This window comes from Equus asinus, chromosome 24, assembly GCF_041296235.1.
Source record: "Equus asinus isolate D_3611 breed Donkey chromosome 24, EquAss-T2T_v2, whole genome shotgun sequence".
In the NCBI taxonomy this organism is placed as follows: Eukaryota; Metazoa; Chordata; class Mammalia; order Perissodactyla; family Equidae; genus Equus; species Equus asinus.
The window spans coordinates 45,289,891-45,305,005 of NC_091813.1; the positions used below are offsets into that span (position 1 = coordinate 45,289,891).

The window sequence follows — 15,115 nt, forward strand, 5'->3', positions numbered from 1 at the left end:
GCCCAGGATCCAAACCAGTGAACCCCAGGCCGCCAAAGCAGAGCACACAAACTTAAGCTATGCCATCCCCCCCTTTTTTTTAGATGAGGAAGATTGATCCTGAGCTAACATCCATTGCCAATCTCCCTCTTTTTGCTTGAGGAAGATTTGCCCTGAGCTAACATCTGTGCCAGTCTTCCTCTATTTTTTGTATGTGGGATGCCACCACAGCATGGCTTGATGAACCTTGTGTAGGTGCTCGCCCAGGATCCAATCCTGCAAACCCTGGGCTGCTAAAGTGGAGCACGCAAACTTAACTACTACGCCACCAGGCAGACCCCGAGCATGTCTTTTTTTCAAAAGCAATTCAGAGAGAACAGAAAATTCTGTCATCCAAGGTAAATTGATGTGGCAAGCTGCAGAAAGTTAGGAATCTTTTAATAAGGTTAAAACCAGTTTGGTCAGGCTTTGGTAGGTTATGTTTTTCGTACCCCTGCTTCCTTTTTCCTGTTTTCTGTGACTTTGTTGCTTATTAGACTATTACTATGAAATATATTTTGCATTTGCATTTATCTTCAAGAGGTCGAAGAGTCTACTTGAAAGGAAAGGCTCAGAGGAATTCATAAAGTGAAAGAGTTGTTTTGAGTCTGTGGCTAAGTGAATAACACGTGTAACACTTTTGGTAAAATTCTTTAGTGTTTGTTTTTCTTTGGCTTAGGTTATTTGAGGAACTCTATGAAGACCACGGGGATACGCTGTCCCTTCAGTATGGTGGCTCTCAACTTGTTCATCGTGTTAAAACCTACAGAAAGATAGCGCCGTGGACCCAGCACTCCAAAGACATCATGCAGACCCTGTCTAGATATTACAGCAACGCTTTTTCAGGTAATCTGGAGTAATTGGCATTTCTAAGACTTATTCTGAAGTACATTTTTCCTCTTCTTTTTTTTTTAGTTATTTGGCTAAGCAAAATCAAAATTAAATATTTAAAAAGTTTAAAGCAGAGTCTGTCACTTAGAAGGTGCTCAATAAATATTTGTTTAATAAATGAATGAATAAACTTTGTGTTTTAAATAGGGCACTTTTGCATTTTGCCACCCATAATTGGAGCTTTTACACAATTCAAACTACTCTGATTCCTTGGCTTCTGTCTCCTGTAATTCTGCTTACAATGCCTAGATAACTTTGAGAATATTAAGTAGTTATTTTTAAATAGGGTTTATAGTCTTGACAATTGTCTAAGAAGGTAAACATCACTGATTTTTTTAAACTGTTAATTAGAAATGAATAGTAACTTTAACACTAAATTATACTCCTCTTATTTTATGACTTGTGATAACTAAAATTAGTAACAGGGATTAAAATGGCACTTTCCCTCCCTCCCTTCTGATGGAATTTCCAACACAATAAATATCAGAGACCAAAGTGATTGTGAGACGAATCTCCGTGCACAGAATTTACGAAGGAAGTCTTAGGTTCTGATTCTGTGAGTCTTGGGCCCTTGAACCAGTTCAAGGATAAAAAAGTTTACAAAATGTAGAGGAGAGAGATTGGTAAAAGAGGTTCTTTGGAGTGAACTGTAGCCATGCAGTAACTGTCACCCACCCCCACTCCTTCACCTCAAGCCAAGAATGGGCTTCAACAGGACTCTGGGCAAGCTTGATGTAGTGTCCTGCTGTTGGAGGACCCCATGGAGCTGTTGGCTTTGGACTGCTGTGCAGTAAAGCTGAAGCAGAGGGATGGGCTGAGGAGAGGGCTGCCATGTTGAGAATGGCCTGCACCCACAGAGTTGGTTGGGCAGAAGATCCTGATTGTTTACTGGTGACCAGATGTAGGCTTCACAGAAGAGGGTACCAGCATAGGGTGGGGCTAGGCCCTGGCCAGAGGGACCCTAGCAACAGGAAACAAGAGGTGATCACTGGATTCTTAAGGAAGGAGTTGCAAGAAACTGCCTGATATGAAAAAGTGTATGTATCCATCAAAGAAACTGCCAGAGAGTCCCCAGTGATGGGATCTGAAGCATTCATGAAAACATCCATGAGTCAGCTTTCAATATTTTCAATGCGCAGAAAGAATGCAAAGCCACATTGCCATGCTGCTGTTCAAATGTGTTAGTTTTCTATGCTGTGTAACAAATTACCAAAAACTTAGCATCTTGAAACAACACATATTCATTATCTCTTGATTTCTGTGGGTCAGAATTCCAGGCACAACTTAGCTGAGTTCTCTACATAGGATCTCACAAAGCTGCCATCAAGATGTCAGCAGACTGTGGTCTCATCTGGAGGCCTGACTAAGGAAGGATCCACCTCCCCGCTCATGTGTCTGTTGGTGGAATTCAATTCCTTGCAGTTCCTTCTGGACCTGTTCCTTGTAGGACTTGTGGCAGCTCTCTTCTTCCTAGCCATGAAGGGAAAGAGAGTCTCTAGAATGAGTCTGCTAGCAAGACAGAATCTTATATAGCACAAGGTAATCATGGGAGTGACATCACATCACTTGGCCGTGTCCCATTGCTCAGAAGCAAACCGTTGGTCCCATCCACATATTAGGGAAATCTCTATTAGTTTCCTAGGCTGCTGTAACAAAATAGCATGAACTAGGTCACTTAAAACAATAGAGACTTACTATTTCACAGTTCTGGAGGCTGGAAGTTCAAAATCAAGTTGTCAGCAGGGCCAGGCTCCCTCTGAAACCCATAGGGGAGAATCCTTGCATGCTTCTTCCTAGCTTCTGGTCGTTTGCCAGCAATCCTTGGCTGCAACTGCAGCACTTCAGTCTCTGCTTCCATTGTCACATGGCCTTTTTCCGTCATGTGTCTAGGTCTGTTACGGCAAATTTCCCTCTTCCTATAAGGACACCAGCCATATTGGATTAGGGTCTACCCTAATTCAATATGACATCTTCCTAACTTGATTATATCTGCAAAAGACCCTATTTCCAAATAAGATTACATTAATGGGTATTGGGGATATGTCTTTTTAGGGAGACACAGTTCATTCCGTAGTAAAGGATATTACACTAAGGTGTGAACACCAGGAGGTGGGGAGCATGGGGGCCCCTTTGGAGTCCACCACATCAAGTAAGACCTTCCCTATTCATGCATTATGGAGAAGTCAGAAACTGCCTGGCAGCCTGGTGGGTGCGGGAGGGAAGTGCACGACAGACCTAGAGGTCCTGCATGTTCTGGCCCGACCTACCTTGCCATCCTGCCATTCACACCATTCCCGTCCTCCATCACTACTCTCCAGACATACTGACCTTCTCAGAGTTTCCAGAATAAGTTAGGCTTCTTCTGCCACAGGCTGTCGTTCCACCCACTGGAACACATGACTGCACTCTTCTGCTAGGTAATTCCTCGCCAGCCTTGCTCACTCTACTTTCACTTCCTCAAGGAATGTCCTCCAATTTTTGTTCTTGTAGTGTTCTGTACCTTTGTAGCACTTGGCACAGTTGCACTTAAATCATTAACTAACCACCCCCGACCATAAGACTCAAGAGCTTCCTGAGAAGCTTGTTCACTATGATGTCCCTTATGCCTTGTTTATGGCACACTAAATATTTGTGGAATGAATTAATAAATGCATGATTTAATTTATTACCTATGCTCCCTTAACTCCCCCATTTCCCTGAATTAAAAAATTGGTAAATCTAAGTATGTCAGCCTAATAACATGCAGCCTGTCAGAAATGCTCTTGGGCTGCTCAGATCATTTGTTTTGGATTCACTGAGAATTATGCCCATTGTACCACTTTGAGTAAGGTCAGTGCATAACGTAAACCAGAGCCCACTGTAGACCCTCAGAGTGTTTAGACTCTGTGTGACTCCTTGAACTGGATTTAGGAACTTAAAATCAACATATATTAATCTGAACAAAGTTAAGAGGTAAGAAAATAGAATTTAGAAATTCAGGCCAGTGGCATAAGTTTAAATTCTAGATTTCTAAAGCAAAAATATTAATATTCCCATCATCCTTTGTTATCCCTACTGCTGTGCTTCCCACTGAAGGTATTAATATGTACTGATGTCTTCCAGTTGACTATAGCACACATTGCAAGTAATTAATTATTACCAAAAGCTGAAAACACTAAGGATAACAAATAGTTTCAGTTGTTTTTATGAATTGGACCGGTTTTAAGGTTCTCTCTCTAAAGGCATTCTCACTGGTGAGCCTCATCGTTGTACTAGTTCCTGTGGCTTCTGTAACAAAGTGCCACAAGCTGCGTGGCTTACAACCACAGAAACTGATTGTTTCACCATTCTGGAAGCCAGAAGTCAGAAATCAAGGTGTCAGCAGGGCGCTGCTGCCTCTGAAGGCTCCAGGGAAAGATCATCACTTGCCTCTTAGCTTCTCCTGGTTTGCTGGTGATTCTTGGCCTGCAACCGCAGTACTTTAATTTCTACCTCTGCTGTCACATGACATTCTCCCCTCGTGTTGTGTCTTCATGGCATTCTCCTCCCTGTGGGCCTCTCTCTTCTTGTAAAGACTGCAGTCATATTGTATTAAGGGCCCACCCTACTCCACTGTGACTGCGTCTTAACTGGATTATCTCTACAAAGACTTGACTTCCAAATAATGTCATAATCGCAGGTATTGGGGCTTAAGACTTCAACATCTGTTTTTGGGGGACACGATTCAACCTATAACACATGTGTAAGTTGGTGTGCCAACAAATACGTATCCCTCTGGGTGTGTGTTGCCGTGAAAAAGGTTTAAAACTGCCCTGATGGAGTCATCCACTCTTTTGCCATTCTCTTGTCATCCCTGGCCCTGTAATGGGGGTCATTATTGACACTTAAGGACCAAGTAATGTGTTTTTCAGTAAGACTAGAGGAGAGAATGAATGTGTAGCTGTACATGATTAAAAAAGAAAGGTGAACTATTAAAAGATAGAAGATGGTCATGAATAAGTAACGTGCCCATAATGGAAAGCTAAGCAAAATTATGCACAACTGAAAGAAGAACTACTATGAAAGGAATTATTTTATGAATAATGTGGCTAAAACAGACTTCTTTATTTTGAGAACCATGGTGTCATTGGGGTGTACAACTTATTTTTAAATTACAATGGTTGTTATATAATGATAATATATTTATAGAACTATTTTCTTTAAAGCATTCATGATAACTTTGTAAAACTTAATTAATCTTCTCATATTATGCCTCTGGGGTGGGCAGGAAGATTTTTGAGATTAAGTTGTTAGGAATTTTATCCTTAGTTCATATAGACAGATTGATGCTATGTGGGCAACCCACCTGACCCCCTTTCAGGCTTATTTTAAAAACTGTTCTTGAGGCTTCACATATGAGCACGCTCTGGGGTTTGTCTCTAAGCAGCATCTTTTGGTTTCTAACATTATATAACATTCTAACATTATATAGGCAGTTGGAGGATGCCAACAAGGAAAGAGCAGGTCCTTACATACTCCCTTTGGATGTTAGAAAGAACTTTATAATTATACTTCCCTTAAGGACTTTGTTAAGCTCTAATTTTTTTTCTTACATTTACATTTTGGTAAGCTTGAGTTTCTTTCTGAAGCTTGTTGAATTTAAATCCTATAATAGGAAAAAAGATAGAATACCTACAGCTGTTAATAATAGATCTGCTGTATATATACATACACACACGCGTATGTGTTTATTTTATATGTGTATGTATAAATTACACACGTGTAATTTAAATGTAGTGAGTGTGTGTGTATGCATGCATGGAGGGGAACCATATTCTCCTCAAACAAAGATTTAAAAAAAAAGTCACAGGGTAAAGACTTCCAAGCTCACTATGCACAAAAAGCAGTGATTACAGAAAATAGTGTTGAGATGGCATCACCCAGCTTGTAATAATGCTCTGAGGTAGCGGAACCCTTACTTTTCCCTTCTGCTCGCCACTGAAAAAGACACATGCAAGGGAGCCTGTGAGCACTTTTAGTTTATCAGGCCTTCTGAGGTCATCCTGCTAACATCCAACATCTAAAGTCTAACATCCTTCAGGTTTAGAGTGAATAAGCTGTATTTGGCTATAGCAGAAAGAAAGCAATTGGAAAAATGTTTTGTTTTAATACCATTTTAAATCGCATTAATAACTCTGGTTAAAATCTAACTCTCCATCTCTCCTACACCCAAAGCAGTTAAACGTGACAAGAGAAATAGTTCCAATTTAGCGCTCTCAGTTTAAACTGACTGCAGTTCTCCAGAGGACACTCCACACAGCCTGAAGATCCTGCTGCGTTGCCCTAGGATGTTCATCCTCCCACTCTCCAAAATGACCTTGTCTTCTCGCCTTGAACCCACAGCAGTCCAATCTCAGCTGATGCCCTTGCTTCATACTTCATTGAGAAAATAAGTCATTGGGGGTGAACTCCTTCTTCTTACCCCCAAATGCAGAGCTTGCCCTTATCTGCACCTGTAGTTTCTTCCTTGTATCATATTACAGGGGTTGAAGTGGCCCTGCCCATCTTAGGCTGACCCCCACTGTGCTCTGAATCCCACCCCTTCCTGCTTTCCTTTGTAATTACATGCTCATTGCTGTACATCATCTTCTCTCTCTTCTGCCTCATTTCTGTTAGCATAAAAGCACCCCTTGATGTTTTCCATCTGACTTTTCTTTCTATACTTAATCCCGTACCCTCTTCCAACTACAGTCCTGTTTCTCTGTTCTCCTAAGCAAAACTTCTTGAAAGAGTTACTGAAAGAGTTACCTGCAGGCCTGTTTCCGCTCTCATATTCTGTTCTGTCTACCTGCTTCACTGGGTATTTGCCCTATCATGCCACTGAAACTGTGCTTGTCAAAATCACCAACTATCTCCACATTGCCAAATCCGGTGGTCTCTTTTCTGTCTTCATCTTACTCAGCCTCCCAACAGCTTTTATCATGGTTGACCACTCCCTCTTTCTTGAAACCCACCTCTGTGATATCTTACTCAGTCTCTCTGTTGACTTCTCTTGCCCTATTTCTAAAGCCGCTTCTTCTCTTCTCTTTCTGCACTTTCACCTTAGGGGCGTCTCATCCAGCTCTTAAATGTCATGCATTTGACACTCAAATTTATCTCTCTAACCTTGACTTCTCCACTGAGCTCCAGGCTCATTTATCCAAATGCCTACTTAGCATCTCCTCTTGAATATTGTATTAGTTTTCTATAGGTGCTGTAACAAAGTATTGCAAATTTAGTGGCTTGAAACAGCACCCATTTGTTATCTCACAATTTCTGTGGGTCAGAAATCTGGGCACGACGTTACTCAGCTATGTTCTCTGCTGAGGGTCTCACAAGGCTGAAGTTAAAATGAAGGCAATGAAATCAAAATGAAGTTAGAATGTTGGCTGACTTGGGCTCTTATCTGGAGGCTTCCAGGATCATTCAGGCTCTTGGCAGAATCCCATGCAGTTATGGGACTGATGCCCCTGTGTCCTTGCTGGCTGTTGGCTGAGGGTTGTTCTTGGTTCCTAGAGGCTGCTTGCATTCCTTGACTTGTGGCCCACTCCATCTCAAAACCAGCAATGGTGCATTGAATTCTTGTGCTTCGAATCTCTCTGCCTTCCCCTTCTGCCTTCTCTTCTACTTTCCTCTTCTGCCTTTAAAGTATTCATGTGCTTACAGCAGGCCCACCTAGGTAATGGACGATAATTTCCCTATCTTGAAATCAATGGTTAGCAACCAGAATTACATCTACAAAGTCCCTTTTGCCATGTAATATAAAATATTCATGGATACGATACTGGGGAGGAAAGGTTATGGGGGCCAAATTTCTTCCTACCGCAGATGTCAGAGATGGTAAGAATCTCAAACTGATCATTTCTGAGACAGAAACTCTTGACTCCGTCTCAATCCTGTTTCTCCACCTCATCACTCATTGCTCAGTTCAGAAACCTAGGAATCACCCTTGATTCCTTTATTTTCCTTATCCCTCCCAATCCCATCTGTCAGCAGATCTTGTTGGCTCTACCTCCAGAATATATCCCCAATCCTCCTGCTCTTTTCATCCTTAGTGCTGCCACGATAGTGCAAACAGCTGTCACCTCTTATCTGAACGTGGCAGTGACTCCTGATTCATCTCTCTTTCTCCCCTCTTCTGCTCTTGCTCAAGCAGCCAGAGTGATCTCTTCAAAACTTAAATGAGATCACATCACTCCCCTCTTTAAAAACCCTTCCAGGGCTTCCTCTTGCACTTAAAATCGGTCTCTAACCGTGACCTGCAGGCTTTGTATGGTCTGGCCCGGTCCAGCTGGCCCTGACCTGCTCTCTTCCTCACCCACTGCCTTCCAGCTCCCGGCCTTCTTTCTGTTCCTGGAGCTGCCCAGCTTTCCCCCGCTTCAGGCCTTTGTGTTTGTTTGTCCTTCTGCTTGGGCACAGCCCTCAGAGCTCTGTATGACCACCTGCTTCTCCTCCTCACAGTTCACATGTTACTTCCTCAGACGCTTCAGCCTCTGTCCCGTCTCCTGACTGCCCAATCTCAGTGTCCCTCTCCTCTCCTCATTCTCATGTCGCTCTTTTATTTTCTCCATAGAACTTACATCCTCTGGAAGTACCTTGTCTATTACTTACTTGTATATTATTTTTGTTTCCCACCCTGGAATGTAAGCCCCACAAGAGCCTGTCAGTCTTGCATATTACAGGTTTCCCCCGCCATCTGAAAGTTCCCTTTATACCACTTTGCTTTTACGAAGGACCTACATTAGTACCTGCTTTCACTAACCAAAATAAATCCGAAGAGGATTTGCACTTTTATGAAAAGAGAAGAAAAGCGAAAATAGCGTTCACCATTTGTTTTGCAGCGAGCCCTTCTCGAGGAGGTGCACACACCCCAAGCAGGAGGGTGGCGCCACCAAGCTTCTCCACCGGGAACTATACTTAGCATCTCAGCATCAAGCTGCCAGAGCTTTGAACTGTCTCTGAGCATCTGTGCTTTATCTCAGTTTATTTTGGTGGGTTATTTTTTGGGGTCTGGGAAAACTCAAAAATTTTTCCCATATAAATTAACGGTAATGGCTTCTTTGCTTTACGCCATTTCGGCTTATGAAAGGTTTCACAGGAACGCTATACTTTCAAATAGCAAGGGAAACCTGTACTGTATCCATAGCGTGGGATGTAACAGGTTCTTGGGTGAATGAATGAATGGTGTTTTTTTAAATTATGAAAGTAACATATGTTAATTATTGAAAGTACAGAATAACTCACAAATAAATCATATAATCCTCACCTTCCAGAAATAGCTACTTGTTCATATTTAGGAGAACATGATCCTTCTAGTTTTACTATACACGTAATTTATATTCTGCTTTTGCCCTTTTAGATAATGTGAGTAATCTTTATGACCTTAAATATTCTTCTACAACATGATTTTTGGTAGCCTTATGGCAGTCTATCCTTTAGAAGCACCGTAATTGTTATTTGTTATTATTGTGCATTTAGGTTTCTTTTAAACAAATATCTTTGAACATACACCATTTGTGCACATTTTTTATCTTTTCTTGTGAAAATTGCAGGAGCATATTTATTAGACCAGAGAGTATAGATATTTTCAGGGCCTTTTAAAATATGTATATATATATATATATATATATATATATATATAGCCAAATTACCTTAAAGAAAGGATATAGCAGTGAATGCTCCCTCAGCAGAATATAGGAGTGCCCATTTTGAAAAGTACTTCCAGCTTAATAGGTAGAAATAATATATTGCTTCAGTTTGCATTTGTTTGATAACTAGTAAAGTTGGATTTTTGTGTGATCATTGTCTATTTCTGTTTCTTTTGAAAATTGCATGTTTCTTTTTTTCTATCAGGGTGTTGATCTTTGTCTTTCTTACATTTAGTTGGTATTCATTTCACTGTATAGTGTGAGGTAGAGATCTGACTTCACTGTCCCCTCCCCCCCAATAGTTAAACAGTACTATTTATTGAATAATGTTCCTTTCCATTAATGATTTTAGAGGCCACTTTTTCACAAACTTAATTTAATATTAGAATAACAAATATTCTAGTTTCAAAAGAAATTTGTTGGGCTAATTAAGGAGAATCATTATATTCAAGCCTGATCTATTTAAATACAGTGCATAATAAAACTGGTTAGTGTTTTAACTGTTTGGATGGAGTCTGAATGGTGAGTATTCTTTCTTCCTTTAAGCCTAGTTGAGGACAAAAGTAAGAAATCCTTTTGCCTTCCTGTTAGCCACAGCTACAGAGAACCTGTCTGTTTTAAGCTCTTTTCCATATCTCAAGTACTACTGTCTTCCTGAGGGTGATTGCCTTATTTGCAGTCAGAAGCAGCCAGGAAAAGATCCTCAGGTCCAAGCTTGGTAGGCAACTATATAAACACCATGGATATATTTTAAGTTATAATAGTAACAGTATCTTCAAGAAGTTTTCATTATGATCCTTTGAAGGAATATCCTTTATCTGGTTATGTTTCTCACATCTTACATTTTATCATACTTGCTAAAAATTAAAGGAAACTACTCTTAGATTTAAAGGATGAAAGAAACTCCTTGAACACATGGCTGGAAAATGGAAAGCTTCTCTAAATAGTATTAAGGTATTTTGAGATACTGCATAGTATGAATTATTAAGTGCTATTAAGGCTATTCAAGAAGCATAAAGAATATAATTACTATAAAAGCAGTATGTTTACTTTTGTATTGTGTAAAGAAGGTGCAAATTGGGGCGGTAATGTCTGCATCATTTAATACTTGATGTTTTCTCTCAACAAATGGCAAAAAAGGCATATAAACACAGCCTCACCATGTAAACACATCCCTTTTGTGTATTACTTTTAGCCTGAAAGGTAAGTGCTGTTTTAATGGAATGCTTCCAGTCAAAACACTAATAACTGGAACATGTCTGATGTACCATATTTCATTTATTCCTTTTGCTGAAATGACCAAATAGCCCAATGAGAACAGTGTTGCTAATTTCAGATATATCTGTGTTCACTATAGCTGTTGGAAGAAAATTGATTTTATGATAACGTTATCTTGTTTCAAAAGCAGTCATTTCTACTGTGCTATCTTCTTAGTTCCATCCTCATTTTCAGAAAAAGGTTATTATTTATATTGTGGATGTCTGCCCCAAACTTGAATCTACAGGGCTCTGAGACAAGAATGGAAAGAAGGAAATGAGGGAAAGAATGAAGGATGCTAGAGAGGACACAGTGCAGAATGGGAAGGGTGGTTCTGAGACCACTTCAGTGCTTCTCATCATTCTTACCAAAATATAATTAGAAAAGGAAGAGGAAATACAATATAGAGATAGTCAGTAATTTTGGAGTGGTTGAATGGCCAGAACGAGGCTGTTATCCATGGGCCTGCTCTGCCTTCATTTTCAAACTCAAAGGGAGTGGGCCAGACCGACTGCTGAGGAGGACAGAAAATGCTGTAAACATTGTCTCTGCGAAAGAAATGGAGAATATCTTTTCAAGGATTAAAAGTGGAAACTATGCAAACCAGCTTGTTCAAGGTTGTGCAACAGAATATGAGTAGGAATTGGGGCATTTTATTTGTCTCTGACGTCTCTGCTTGTCTTTGCAATAAAGTGAAGACGTATTTGTTTCAGGTAAACTAATAAATGGTGAGAATGTGTTTTTATTCTAAGAATAAGATTGCTGCGGTATTATGGCAGTTCTTAAAGATTTTTAAGAGTCTCTCAAAATTCAGGATACGGTTTATGTTCACTATTCTCTGTATTGTGAGAGGTATGGAGCAAAAAGGAAACATTTTGAAGGAAGATTTTAATTCTGCCCAAAATCTTGGTGACTGTTTTAGATTTTGTGTCTGTGTGTGACTTTTCTTGAAGTATAAATATTATTATTTGCAGAGGTATGTTCTATGAAATCACGGTTGTACCCTTATCCTCCTGAGTAGACATTCTCCTGAGTTATATATGTCGGTAATACATTTCCTGAAAGACGTATTTTTGCTTTTTTAGATGCTGATAGACAAGATTCCATTAACCTCTTCCTGGGAGTTTTCCACCCCACTGAAGGGAAACCTCATCTCTGGGAACTCCCAACAGATTTTTATTTGCACCATAAAAATACCATGAGACTTTTACCAACGAGAAGAAGGTATTTTTCTTTCTAGTCTACTATGTAAACTCAGATTTGATGTTACTTTGAATATGAGATACTTTTCTTTTTGAGAAATAATCCCATAGGCTAAAGTTGTCCATCTTACTGCTTGTTTGTCGTGAGGAATTTATGATTGTTGATGTCCTGAGGGTGGGTTTGGAAAATTGTCGTTAACAATTGATGTTTTGCATTTTCCGTAAGATATAAAGTTTCAGAACTTCATTATTGAATATAAATTGTAACTCCACTAAAGCAAGCCATCAACATCATTTCTGAGTGCTTCCTCAAATGTGGAACTCAAAAAAACTCTAATCTTTAAGGGGTCAATCTGAATTTTCAAGTGTGGCACCTAAGCAGCATCACTTTGGAATCCCAAAGTTCTTTCTTCCAGGAAGCACAACTGACTCTTGGTGACTCTAATGTCAGATACCGCTCCTGTCACCCCTATCACTCGTTTTGGACTTTCTAGAGCTATTTGCCAGTACAGGTTATTTTGATGACGGTACATTGGTCTTAATATTTCCAAAAGTAATGAACTGTTGACCTGAGGCATTTTAACAGGATGCCCTGTAGGGTGGGCGTCAGGGTCAGGTAGACTTGAAGTGAAATCTCTGGAGTTGTGTGACCTTGGACTAGTTATTTAACTTCTCTAAGCCTCGTTTTCCTCATTTGCAAAATGTAAACGATGGGACACACCTTACAGTCATAGTGAGGATTTCGTGAGAAGACTCTTCTGTATTTTTAATTGAGGAGTCATATACTAATCTAATCAATTTTCCACCTGAGCAAACGTTTTCGCATATATGAGGTTGGATCCTGGTCCATCCTGTTCTAGCGCCCATAAGGTCAAGGTCTTTCCTAATGCTCTTGTCTCGCAGCATCAGTTTGACAGAGCCCTTATGTTATGTAACATTGCCTCCCAAACACTACAGGGGTCATTGTCAGTCTGTGCTGATTGTGTAGACAGACCGCAAACAACTGGTGAATTAGCAAGTGCTGATGTTACGGCTGTTACCAAGTTCTGTGTCACTTCAGCAGTATTTAAAATATTAGGGAAGTATCAGAGTTTATATGTTGCTCAAATTTGTTCTTAAAAGTGCTTATTATTGGAATAACTAATTTAATACTTAGCTTACTTTCCCTATAAATGAAGTACTGCTTGTTTTTATGTTAAATTTAATATTAATAAATGATCGCTAGGGGCTGGCCCCACGCCGAGTGGTTAAGTTCGTGTGCTCTGCTTCCACGGCCCAGGGTTTCATGGTTTGGATCCTGGGCTCGGACCTAGCACTGCTCATCAAGCCATGCTGAGGTGGCGTCCCACATAGCAGAGCCAGAAGACCTACACCTAGAATATACAGCTATGTACTGGGAGGCTTTGGGGAGAAGAGGAAGAAAAAGAAAAGATTGGCAAGAGATGTTAGCTCAGGGCCAATCTTAAAAATAAAAAATAATAATAATAATAAAATGATTGCCTATGTGAATTTTTGCTGACAAAATATTTGGAATTAATTATGTTTATTTGGTGGGAGATGAATGTAAACACCTGTATTTAGCTTTGGCAATGCAACTGACTATGGGTAAATGTGGTTGATTTTTCTTAAATTTTATATTACCTTAAGGGATTGAAACTATTAAGACATAGCTTGGGAACAACCAAAACTTGATTTTGTACTGCAGAAATTAGCTAGAATATTACAGGCATAAATTAGACCACTTGCTCACCCTGAGTTACATAACTGAGGCAGGCTGTGTTGGAGCTTATTTATGGGAATAAAAGAAGATGGTGTTACATGCCCATTTTCTGTAAAAAAAAAAAAAAAAAAAAAGGAAACTGAGATACAGAGAGAATGTGTCTTGACTGAGATTATTCAGCTAGTTAGATGATTCAACAAAAATCATCTACAAACCTGCCACTAAAAATAAAGTTTTATCAAAGTAGGTAATATGGTTCTCTCAGTTGATTTGGTCTCCTGTTTTTGTTTTTTTCTCCAGAATGTCAGAATTCCAAAAATTGGTTTATGGTATCAACAATTGATACTGCTCATAACAGTACTCATAAATACTGTAAGAAAAATTTCAGCATTTTATTTAAGGCTTTCTACTGTCACCCACCTATGCAGGTTATTTTGATGACGGTTAAATTAGTATTATAATGCTCAGAAGAAATGAGCAAGTTAGCCAGAGACAGTAGTAGGACGAGAGCCTGGACTTCAGGGTCGAGTAGAGCTGAGTTAGAATTTCTGCAAGTGTATGTATAACCTTAGACTTCTTACTTGACCTCTGGAAATCTCATTTTCTCGTCTGTAAAATAGAGATGACTATGCATGTCTCACAGGGTCATTTTGTGGATTAAATGGGAAAATGTGTGGAAAGTGCTTAGTACTGGGTGTGACACAGACAGAACACAGTCCTGAAGCAGCCAGGCTCTGGAGAGACTGCCTCTGGTTAACACCTGTGTGATCGTGGGCAAGTCACGTAACTGGTCTCACCCTCGGTTCCCACATGAGTCAAATAGAGATAAGAAGAGTATCTAACCTGTAGGTTTTTCTGAGAATCAGGTGAGATAATATAAAGGCTTAGCACATAGTAAGTCCAATAGATGTTAGTATTGTTATTATTCTTGAAGGAGATAATCTTCTCTAGTTGTAACAGTTATTAAAAATCATACAGGATGGCCATAAAATCTGGAAACTTAGGTAATATTATTTTATCACTTATTGTAATGTAATATCAATAAACTCTTTATTATGTATTTGCTTGTGTTTCCAGACTTGGTGACCATCCTGTATTTTATACTGTGTTTACCAATGATTTATTGTGAAATAATATTTTATTGAATGTTAAGGGAAGGGGGGAATAAGCCTAGCTCTGCCTAGAATTCATCCAAACCAGGTCCTCTTGAGGTAACTGCTTCCGTTCCTCAAAATCCCACAATTATTGATCTGCTCAGAACCACTAATTGAAGCTTTGTTCTGATTTAGGTTAATATGTCGTACATCATCTAAGATACCATTTATTGAATCAGTGTTTATAATGTTACCAAGGTGTTTTTAGATGTTAAGGATTAATTATTT

At 39.6% G+C, this 15,115-nt stretch overlaps 1 protein-coding gene across 3 annotated transcripts in view; it reads left to right on the forward strand.

Annotated features, from left to right (window-relative positions):
- The window catches only part of FIG4 (FIG4 phosphoinositide 5-phosphatase), a 116,015-nt gene that overhangs the window by 46,850 nt on the left and 54,050 nt on the right, over positions 1-15,115 (forward strand). For all 3 annotated transcript variants that reach the window (XM_014839023.3, XM_070496754.1, XM_070496755.1), the window contains 2 exons: positions 698-864; positions 11,897-12,035. In XM_014839023.3, the coding sequence (XP_014694509.3) occupies positions 698-864; positions 11,897-12,035 (306 nt within the window). The remainder of the gene's footprint in view (positions 1-697; positions 865-11,896; positions 12,036-15,115) is intronic.